This window comes from Coffea arabica, chromosome 11c (genome assembly GCF_036785885.1).
Source record: "Coffea arabica cultivar ET-39 chromosome 11c, Coffea Arabica ET-39 HiFi, whole genome shotgun sequence".
NCBI classification, from domain to species: Eukaryota; Viridiplantae; Streptophyta; class Magnoliopsida; order Gentianales; family Rubiaceae; genus Coffea; species Coffea arabica.
This window is the reverse complement of record NC_092330.1, coordinates 42,812,742-42,824,886: the sequence shown is the minus strand read 5'-3', so window position 1 is coordinate 42,824,886 and position 12,145 is coordinate 42,812,742. Positions and strand designations below refer to the sequence as shown.

The window sequence follows — 12,145 nt, the reverse complement described above, 5'->3', positions numbered from 1 at the left end:
AGGCAAAAAGGCATACACTTCCCCGGTGTCTAATCACGCTCCTCTTTCAGCTCCTTTCCAAGATCAAGATGCATCCTTCAAGTGCCAATGGGCCAATCTTTCTAATTTGGAGACTTTTTATTTTTCTCGCACAAGTTTCTTTCATGGTGGGTTTATTTTGTAAGGATCGAGTTAAATATTTTTTGCCACTCGTACAAATCAAACTAAAAATGGTAAATTATTAGTAAATCCCCTCGTGGTTTCGCACAATTACCACATGACTCTTAGTGTTTCAAAATATCCACATAATCTTCTTGTAATTTTGTGTAATTAAGGTAGATATTTGACAAAAAAAAAAAAAAAACTATGCAATGTTGTTAGTTGAAATATCAACAATACCCTTACTTAAGTACAAAACAGAACGAGGGTCTAACTAATTTGCAGAAAACAGTAGGAGAACCATGTAGATGTATGCAAAATAATAAGTAGAAATTTATGCAAAGTCGCAAGAGATTAAATAGATGCTGTATTATAATTTCACCACTCGAGTGTCTGAATCAATTGTCATAATAAAGAAGATACTTTTTGTTCATTTTTCACTTTACACAAAATTATAGAGTGGTTATATATCAAGATCGATGTTTGAAAATGTTAAGGGATCATGTAATAATTAATATACAAAATTACAAGATATTATTAGTAATTCACCCAACTAAAAATCCAGAATTAACTATTTGGTTGGTAATAGTGTTATAATGAGTACAAAACAAGCTTCTAATCAAAATCTGCAATTTCAACGTCTTACATGCTGCTTTTATTTTGTACTTATTTGCTCTCTCACTTACAAAATTACGTAAATTTGTCTCTCATATATACAAATCGCACCATTTTAATTTTAAAAACTATCTCAGGAGATTTTTAGTCTCAAAATATCACGTGACCACCAGTTGATTTCGATTTCAGGGGCCAAAAAAATACCACGTACTTATAATTTATTATTGTGTTTCTATATTTTTGCTTTTCTTCATTCGTTTCTCCTTTGACCTAGTCTAATTTTTTTTTTCTTTCCATCGACAGAAGAAACCAACACACACAATTAGATTAAACACACTCAGAAGGCATCGAACAGCCGAGTCAGTGACTAGTCTAAAGGGGACCCACAGACCAATACCATCCAGCCAATTGGTGGCAGGAGGTGCGGCCGAGGACCTAGTCTAATTGGTACTTGGTATTCTACATTGTTGTTATTGGTTTTCAGTTTAAATATATTTGGAACAATTTGCGGATCTCGTTGTTGGACTTGGATTATTTTATACATGATAGAAGATTTGTGCTGATTAATTTTCTTTTGTTTTTGTAACAAGAAAAAGTCACCTGAAATGAGTTTTAGAATTGAAATAATGCGATTTGCTCCCATGAATGAATCAAAAAATCATTTTGAGAGCGGGGACCATCAGTCCAATTTATCAACCAAAAGCTAAAATAGCTGTAATTTTACGGAAGGACTCGGTGCAGTTGATTCACGAACGAGTTGACTATGAAGCTGGATCCGGCGGCTCTGCAGCATCATCGTCGACGTCATCCCCGTTCGTGTCATCACTATGTTAGGGTTAGGCCGCCATGCATAACGGGCCCAAATCATGTAAATGCCATTTTCATGCCCTTCCATTTAATATGGACAAAAACCCAATTCAAAGGTCTGTTCCTTTTCGACATCGATTTTCACTTTAGTTTTTTTTTTTATTAATGCTCATAATTTTTAAGGACAAAAAAAACTTAAAAAAAAAAAAAAAACATTGCTACAGCAATTTAGCGAATTGAATCATCATTATTACTACGGCAGCAAAAGTAGTAAATAGAAAAGAAGAGAAATTATGAGGGTTTCTGGTAAAGCTTTTCGTTTTTCTTTTTCAAGGTAGAGAGCCTCCCATTTTTGTACTGGTATAAAAACAAACTAGTTTTGACAATTTGACACCACGTGATTTCTTGATCCATCCAAATAGATTTGAAGAATGAATGGAAATTGAAAGCTGTCCTTCTAAACAGATATATCGTTTTTCATCGAATGCATCTCCATTCGATCATCAAGAAATCATAAACTAGCCCCCAGAATGTCCTTCATTTCATCAGCTAGTCTATATGAAAGCGCAAATATATAAATGCTTGAGATTTTAAACGGCTGAAGTCAAAAAGTTTTGCCAAATTTAATTACTAGGATAGAACCAAAAGCCCAATTGTAGTGAAACCAGCGCCATTATATATTAATTAAACTTAACTATCATAATCTAGGTAGTTGGCTCAACAGATCAGAAATTTTGGATTCAAATCCTTCTTCTCAAATCCCGTCATTCCCCTACTTTAAAAGAAATTAAAAAAAAAAGTGATTGGATCGCATTTTTTTTTTTTAATAAGAAAGCAGAGCATCATATTAAGTACATTGTTGAAAATCATCCAACATGAATCGCTTGACATAATTTAGAAAAAAAAAATTCTTTAAGGGGTCGATGATAAGGTTAAAAGGATTTAGCATAAAAAGCTAGCTCATACTCAAGTTGATTATAACGATTAATGCAGTGCGCACGGTCAAGCAAAAATCCTAATTATTGCTTAAAGTTACATGAATTTCAAACGCCTTTCCTGCTGCAATTAATCATCGAAAACTAGGTCTGGGATAGGAACGAATGAGGGTCAACAGTGGGTGCTAAATTTGTTAACTTGTAACAAATCTTCAACAATTCTAGAACTTTTAGCAATCGAAAAGGGGGAAAAAAAAATCAAAAGATTATTTGATAAGTCGAATGCGCTAAACAGATGCAAATGTAAAGGACGAGACGTGTGACATCATTATTACTTACTGTTACACTAGTATTGTTAGGGAACAAAGCAACAGTATATTAGTAATTTCAAAAACCTCCTTGAGGTTTCTAATAATATCAGTCAACTCCCCTAAAAATTTTTAAATTCTCATTGACCTTCCATATCAAATTAATAAGACTAAGAGTGCGTTTGATAAAACTGAAATCTGAAATTTGAAATTTGAAGTCTGAATCTATTAAGTGATTGAATTGTTAAGTATTAAATCTAATATATTTGAGTACATATTACATTCAATGATAAGTGAATAGTTTATCATTTAGTTTGAAAGCAAGTTTTGTCTAAGAAATTCAGTGCCACTTTAATTCATTTAAATGTTCAATTTTTTTTTATCAAACGGTTTGAATATGTTAAGATCTGAATCCATTAAATTTAAGTGTTGACCTGGGTTATCAATCAGGGCCTAAATATTTCTATCAAAACCATAAATTGATAATATTACCCTTGCTCTAATAACTATTTAACCGATAAAATAAAAACTTAAACCAAAATATGTAGATTGAAAAAGTAAATTGATATCTAATAATGGTCCATATTTCTCTATACCGAGATCGTGGTGGAACAACAAAGACCGTGGGCAAATTAAATCTAGTCAAAGTCAATCTCTTAGAAGGATTTTGGTGAGTAATTGACACTTTGAAAAATTTTGTGGACAATTATAAGGAAGTGAAGAAATTTTTTTAGGAAATATATTTAATACATGATGTAATTTAAGTAAACTGAAAATTAAAATAATCTCTTTATACATGTGAATTTTTCAAGATGTAAATTTTGCTTTTATTTCAATACAACAAAAATAAATAGTTCAAGTCAAGAAATATATACGTTATAAGAATTTAACTTTTTTTTTTATTTTTTATTGCTATTGTAAACTTCATAAGCAAGATATCATAAGAGTAATATTAGAATAAAAATTTTATCTTTCTTGTATTTCCTTCAAACGAGCTAAAATGTTACAATAAATGTCAATCCAAAGGAGGCAAGTGAGGCTTTAAAAACCTCTGGGGAGCCAAGTGATATATGAAAAATCTCAAGGGAGATTTCTGAAATTATGCCTTTCTTTTTTCTTGCTTTCATTTCCTTGTCTTCACGTTGTTTTTCTCTTACACAAACTATAATGAAGTGTAACTTCATTTTACATCAAAGATGGAAGACTCATCTTTCATGATCATGTATCAGTGTCGAAAGAACTGATGAAAATAATGGGGTTAGATTACGTAGAATTCCACCATGAAAAATTAGTGGTAAAGTTGTGTGCCATACGTCCAAACGCACTTGAAATGTTTAATCTGAAATTTAGAGTCAACAGCTACAGAGTATCCATCACAAGGAACTGAAGAAGTTTGCAAGCTTCTTCGACACTGACTGATGGGATTCATCAAAGAGTTCCTCATCATTCTCATCGTAGTCATCATCGCCCTCGAAAACCAAGTGAATTCCATGCTTTTTAAGCTTAAGGCCATTAAACCGCGGGTTTTCTCTCATTGTCACCGCTATCTTATCACCATCTTCCAACATGAAGACGAGCTGCTGAAACTCGTGAAATCGACACAAGTATAGCTGATCCTCGTCTGTGTCGGGAACTCCAAGTAAGTACAACGCTTTGGTGAAAATGGCATCATTCAATCTGATGATCTTGGCTTGTATATCAACGATGGCTGGAAGTTTCTTTCTGAAGTTGTCCTCAACTTGTTGATCAAGAGAGACTACGACACCTATAATCACAGCCTTAAGTTTGAGATTCTTTCGAATTGAAAAACGAGGCAATTCCGGAGCAAACCAACTCGGAATTTCAGTGCCGGGAACACACAGATAGATTATATGCCTTAAAGCTTCCTGCAAGACGTAAAACATTTGCTTATACTTGTCATTTAGGATAATTTAACTATAATGAAAATGAAGAAAAAAGGAAAGAACCTTGGAAAGTCGTTTTTTAATAGCTGGCAAACATGAATTGCAACCACCCGTGTATAGCCTTCTCAATGACTTCAAACATTCAAGGCCGGGAATATCTGTTATCTTCTTGCAATTAGTAAGTTGAAGTTCCTCTAGATTTCCCAAGCTTGATATATCAGCTAGATATTCCAATGCATAACAATTGGCGACGTTTAACTCAACCAAGCTTGAAGGAAGCGGGGGGAGAAGTTTGAGCTCTTTGCATTTGGGTAGAAGCAACTTTTTGAGAACAGAAAGTCCCCTCAAGCTGGAGGGAAGTAGGCGAAAATCATTATCACCAAGATTCAGAGTCTGCAGTGAAGATAACTTCTCAAGATCATCAGACAACTTTCCTGATATTCTCCAGGATCGGGCATCCAGTTCTTCCAATGAGGAGAGGCCTGAAAAGGATTTCGGAAGTACTACAGGCTCAATTTGGTGCTCGGCAACCAAATCTGTCTGATTGGATTCCCTGCCATTGTTATTAGGCGCTCCAGAATCAGGTTGTTTTGCCATTCTTAGTACTTTTAAACATGATAGCCTTCCAATTTCATCAGGTAATTCAGTCACTGCATTTTTATCCATATAAAGGTACCGCAAACTTGCCAAGTTTCCAATTGAAGCAGGTAGTTTTCGAAGATTCTTGCAGTTGTTCAATTTTAAAGTGTCAAGTCTCTCCAATAAGCCTATGGATTCTGGCAACTCTGCTATTGAGAGATTATCCAACTCCACATCTCTCAGACACAACATTCCGCCAATTGAGCCTGGTATAGAATCCAGCAGTTCAATGCTCCCCAACTTGAGCTGCTCAAGGTTATTTAATGCACCTACCTGATCTGGAATTTCCTTCAGTTGTGTTCCTTCTAAATGAAGACTAACCAAAGATGACAATCTGCCGATAGAATCAGGCAATTTACTGAGGGATCGGCAATGATCAAGCATAAGGAACTTGAGATGAGATATTGAACCTATAGATGCTGGTAATTCCTTGATTGAACTTCCACCGAGGCAAAGTTCAACCAAAGAAGTAAGATTGCCAATTGAATTAGAAATTGAGGTAAGGGACTTGCACATTCTCAAATTTAGCAACTCGAGATTGCTCAAGTTCCCAATAGAATCTGGCAGTTTCTGTAGAGCAGTGCCACTCAAAATAAGCTCCCTCAGAGAATTGAGATTTCCTATGGAATGAGGCAGTAGATCTAGACAATAGCAATCAGCCAAATTGAACACTTCAAGATTCTTTAGGCGGAATATAGTGTCCGGTAATTTCATTATAGGTGTTCTATCAAGTAGCAGTTCTTTCAAGGATCTCAAACCACTCAAGTCCTCTGGTAATTCCCTTAAATGAATGCAACCAGAAAGGATCAGTTTCTCGAGATTCCTTAGCCCAGATATATCACTTGGAAGCTCCAAAAGGTTTTCACACTCTTTGAGGTTCAAGTAAGTCAATGTACCCATATCACCTAGTGAGTGATGGATCTTGACTAGTCCCTTGCAATGCTCAAGAATCAACTTCTCTAAACAGAACCCGGACAAATCAGGGATCTCTTTTAGATGATAGCAATTACTGGCATTCACTACAAACAGCTTCTTGGTCATCTATGCAACAGAAAATTTTTATTTGTTAAAGATCAACTGATTAACCATATTCTTGAAAGGCTAAGAGGATGAAGGTGACCAAGCCCAGAAGTTTGTTTATATTCGAATAAGTCTAACTTTTACCCCGAATCACAAATTTTTTGAAGCATTAATATCATGCTGCGGAAAATTAAATGATGATGCTGCAAAAAGTCAGCACTTAATGAGCAATTAAGATTGAAATGTATCTCATAGAGAACAAAATGGCTCAACCTCCTAGCAAACGGATCTTATGCCCCACACAAGTTTGGCTTTTCCTCCTTAGTAGTTCAACTACCTGAGATAATTAGATAAAAAAACTGACACAGATGCAGAGTTGGTGTACCTTTTCACGGTAATCTCAAGAAGTCATAAAGGGATTCTTGGTATCTAAGGGATGTGGTAAAAAGTTCAAAAATAGAAGACTGCCGAACAAAGTTTGTCATTCATTTTTGATAAAACTACTCATATATTTCATTGATGGCTTCCTCATAATCTTTGTTCAGTATGAAAACCTATGTGTACTTATCTTTTTGAGTTTTTTTCAGTGATACTCTTATTTGTTTCTTCAGGGGGAAGGTGAAGAGATATACAGAGAAATTGAATTTAGTGATTGAATCATGAAACTAACCTTGTTCCGCTGCCAATGACCCACAAAACTGTGACCCCACAGCTGCACAATGCTGCTTTGAGAGATATCAAGTATGGCAACATCCCTGGAGAATAGAGCAGAAGGAAGGCTTTCTAAAGGGCATCCTTTCCATTGCAGCCACTTCAATTCAGCAGGTAGTATCTCGAAGTTACCTTCCAACTTCGCATGATTAATTTGGAGAAGCCTCAGATTCACCATACCCTTAAAGGACTCTGTGTTAAGCAAGTCTCCATCTTCTTTTGCAGTATGCCCAAAACGTTTCTTGTACTGCTTCTTTAAGAATATAACTGCTGATTCTAAGCCTGGGAATTTTCTTGCGTTGACCTTATCTGCCTTCTCACTGCTCAACTCCTGCTTTTTTCCCAAGTCAAGTGTGATGCCCTCGATGCTTCTTGTTCCCTGTATTAATTACTCAAGGACTATATTAGCCAGATCAGCAGATTCAAGCGGTGAAAGGTTCAAAGATACAAGCATGGGGAGAATAATTAAGATCCAGGAAATAAAATATAAATCCAGAAAGCGACATTTTGTTTTACTAATTTTCCCAAAAAGCAACTTGTAGCCTTCGGTGCAGTTTGCTTCTTGGCAGCATACCCCTGCCTAAGAGGTTCCAGTTATCAAAGAATAGATCCAACCAGAATGAAGTAATGACCTTCAATCCTGATGAGGTTGGCATGTATCAATGCAGTAGTAATTTCAGTATGAGTATCAAGAGGTGCCACAGTTACCTCGAGCAAGATTGAAAGTTACTTTGAAGAACTCGAGCTTAATTAGACTGATTTGTTAAAATATGAACTGTCACTTACTATATTCACACTTAATGTAGTATAAATAGGGAAAGATGAAGTGTGTTTTTCAGTTCATACCTTACGATTCTTCAATACCATCATTATTTCACCTTGACTCCAGAGTCTACTGCATCTACCAGCATCCGCATAGCTTTCACGTTGAACAATTTGCCTTCCCATGTCTCTGATTTGGTCATGCATCCACAAAACATTTCCCTCAATGATCTTTACCAAAGATCTGGCGGTAAGATCTGTCAGCATTGAAGCCACAACCCTTAAAAATGTCAATTGCGTCTTCTCTAATCAGGTTGCTGTTAACAAAAAAACAAGCAAGGTCCAGAAATACACGCTTCTCTTGATCATCCAGTCCTTTGAAGCTAATCTCTAACACATCCTGGAGATGATTGGGGCGAATTTGTTTCAGCTTTTCCAGTTCATCAATCCATTCTGTTTTTCTCCTCTTATAGAACATGGAAGAACCAATCACTTCCAGGGCCAAAGGTAGTCCTCCTGTTAGATTCACAATTTGCTCGGACAGCTTCATAAAGTCCATGTTAGGTTTCTCTCTTCCAAATGCATGATAGCTAAACAACTGTAGTGCTTCAGGGTAAATTAGCCCATTTACTTCATAAACTTCATCAACAATATTTTGGGGTAAAACTTCCTTAGTTCGAGTTGTGATGATTATTCGACTTCCTTCATAAAACCAATCTCTCCCGCCAGCCAGTGCGTTTAACTGGTTTGCATCATCAATGTCATCGAGAACAAGAAGAACTGGCTTATCGTGAACAGCTTCCTTGATATAAATGATTCCTCTGGCGATGTCGTGTATTGTTGGTGGCACGGTTGAGTTTACATCACCAAGAAATTTGCTTTGTAGATAAGTCAAACCAGAATCCTGTGAAATCTGTCTGACATTGGAGATAAAACTCCTTGTCTTAAAATGACTGACAAGTTTATTAAAAAGAGCCTTAGCTAGAGTGGTTTTGCCAATCCCTCCCATGCCATGAAATCCAATAATCTGGACACCATTGCCTTTGACATCTAGCTTTCTCAACAGTATATCAAGGCGTGAACTTAATCCAACTGGATATTTGGCCACGCCTAAGGGCGTATCGTTCAGTTTTGCCATTATCTTCTTCACTAGGGAATGGATAAGGTCTAATTCATTCCTGACATAAAAAATACTGTATCATCAAGAGTAATCCACAAGTCTATCAACCTTGATTCTCATTTTGCAATCATTTATTTTTAGGTGAAGTTTAATGGACCAAAAATCATAATTTTGTATCGTTGCAAATTCCAAGCATCGAGCCTTATTACCACAGAGAGGAACGTTTATATTACCACCTCCTCCCTATTTTTTTTGGTTAGGTCCGGGAAAAGAACAGGTATCCATATTTGGGTCGCAAAAGGGTAAGCTAGTTAGAAAAACAAATATGCAATTTTTCTTAGTTCGAAGTCCCAAATGTTGTGAGGTGTTGCATTGACTTGCAGTTGGTTCAATTATTTTAGACAAATAGAAACACACACAGGTCTTTCTTCTCGGTTGTTTTAGATTTTACAAAATGTGACTATAGAAACTGATTAGAGAGAAGAATCAGAATCAGTAAAAGCTACCATTTATGTGATTATAAATTTTAGCTTTTTTGTCATTAAAAAATTTATAATCAAAATACAAAAGCAACAGACAATATCACAAAAACTGATTATCGAAAATCAGAATCTATAATCAATCAAAATAATCAACCGAAAACAAGTCCATAATTACTTGATTGGCGCATGAGAATATGATGAGCTGCTTCGCAGAAGTCATTCTGGACAATTAGGTTATAGGAAGTAATCAGACCCTTCAACTCTTTAATCTCTTTCCGTTTTTTTTGCCATTAAGAAAGCTAAATTGAAATGGTGAAAGGGATGTGATATAGCCTCTAGGGTCATATACATTAAATAGCTCATGACAAGGAAACGACTGCTTAAAATCAATTTTTAAATTCTCAGTTATGTGTGAGTACATAAATAACCAACCATAAAGGAAGGCGGAAATTATAATTTGTTGTCCTTTATAGCTTGCAATAAATTAATTAAGCAATTAAACAGGCAGACTTGTGTAGACTCTACAACAATCAAAAGTCTAACTATTAAACAAATCTTTATGAATCAACTAGTATTACACCGTTTGCACCTAAGCTGTTCTGGTGTACTGAGCTTTGCCAAAAGCAACGCATTGAACTGTCTTCCGATCAAACAAACAAGTTTCCAACCTACCTTAAATACAGCTATTATCGTACATTCACTCATTAATTAATGAAGTCAATGAAAACTTAGGATCTAAGCTTAGCCAAGTCGCTTTAATTTTATTGTGTGTTGACCATGTCACCATGCACGCATGCATGGGGAAGCATACGCCATTCCCAGATGAGATGAGATAGACATTTGAAAGAGTACATTGCACCGGATTTAAAATTATTTGAATTTCTTTATAAGGTATTATAACAAGAACTAATTTATGTGAGGTTTTAAAAGGGAAAAACATAAATTAGAAAACCTGTTTGTAAAACAATAATATCAATGACATACCCAATAATAAATATTCAATCTAAACGTCTCTCTTCATAAACTCATGAGCTTATTGACTATCAATATCGTCTTTTCAGACATGAAAATCGGTTCTTTAGTAAATGTTATTGGTTCATTAGGAGTTCGTGTTTCTTAAGGGATGATGTTGGAAGAGTATAACAAAATAGTGTGTGTTAGGTTTATGAGTTAATTTTGTTGGTAGTGTTTTCTTTTTTCTTGTCCTAGAATGAGAAGAATGCTTTCAAACAAGAAGATTGAGAGCTCATCCCTTCTTCAGATTAGATAATTAATTTACACATGCTCCCAATTCCCACCAAATGCCTAACTTAGCTAAGAACAAATTAACTCCAAAGGAAAATATTAAAAAAAAAAAAAAAGTTTCCAACCAATTGTGTTGCCAAACGGGTAAAAGAGAAGGGGAAAAATGAAAAAAGAAAAAAAAAAGGGTAAAGAAGAGTACTCCTACAGCATATCTTTGACAAAGAGCAGGAGGAAGTTAATAATGATGCAGCAGGAGGTAGCACGTACGTACCAAGTCCTGGAATCCCAGCCGGAGATTCGTCCAGCCCTGCTCATGGCATCCCTCCACCGGCTTACCTTATCAGCCGCCACATCGGTGTCGTGGTTTCCAAAATCCTTCTCAAATGGACCCTTTTGTCGCCTCACATCCGAAGGATCCACCTCGTAAAACACCGGCAGCATCAGCCTCTTACACTCCAAAATAACAGCAAGCTCCTCCAGGCACCACTTTGAATTAGCGTAATTCTCGGATATCACCGCTATAGATGCCGCCGAGTCTTTGATCGCGTCCACGAGACTAGGCGCTATTTCTTCCCCTCTCTCTAGTCCCTCATCATCCCGGAAAGTTCTGACCCCCCGGAGTACTAGTTCATTGTAGAGTCGTTCTGTAAAGTTGTGGCGCGTGTCTTCGCCTCGGAAGCTCAGGAACACGTCCCACCTGAATCGATATGATGGGGTTGAATTGGACGATGAGAACCACGCAGCATCGTCGTCTTCGTCGCCCATCTCTCATTCGCCGGAGACTGCAAACAGAGTGAACGGAAAACGCTAATATATTGGTTATTGAAACAAGCTATCACCTTATATACTTAATGGCGTATAAAAGTTTCGCATCTTCATAAGTACTAGGAGTACGAAACTTGTTTGGTGATCATATTAAGCAACGAATATCATAGTTGAGGATGCCTCTAACTTTTCGACATGCACCTGGAAATACTTCTACAAACAAAAAAAATCTGCATATTACCTCTGTACCCTACCTGTAGAAATTCTGGTGATTTTCTTTGAGCTTGAGTTGCCAATTCAACAACAATGGCAATACAAAGAAAATTTTTTTTGTTGAGTTGCATATATTAGTAGAATTATTTTGGTTGAAGCAAATCCACGACATGTCGCAGTAATCAAAAGTCACAGCACGAGTAACAGTATTGACCATTGAGATTAGCAAGTTGAAAAAGTCATACGGTTTTTTTCTTTTTAAGACTGAGAATTTGGTACTGGATCTGTCAACTCTCCGTTGTACAGATTATTGCTTTCCACACTCCACCCAAGAATTGGAATTATTACGCCAATAATGCGAAGGCACGTGCTAACAACAACACGTTGGACCGTCTAAATTCATCGGAAGGTCCACATTGGATGGGACGTCATGATTTCATCCGTCCGTCTTTCCTTCGTTTTAATGCACAGGAAAAAGACA

General features: G+C 36.3%; 1 protein-coding gene across 1 annotated transcript; it reads right to left on the bottom strand.

Annotated features, from left to right (window-relative positions):
* Window positions 1–3,870: 3,870 nt before the first annotated feature.
* On the bottom strand, window positions 3,871–11,903 carry LOC113715409 (uncharacterized). Its single transcript, XM_027239593.2, is given in 7 exon segments — window positions 3,871–4,689; window positions 4,771–6,387; window positions 7,037–7,456; window positions 7,924–8,098; window positions 8,100–9,017; window positions 10,958–11,468; window positions 11,706–11,903. Coding segments are annotated over 6 exon segments (4,137 nt in total). The 5' UTR covers window positions 11,452–11,468; window positions 11,706–11,903; the 3' UTR covers window positions 3,871–4,176.
* Between the last annotated feature and the right edge of the window lie 242 nt (window positions 11,904–12,145).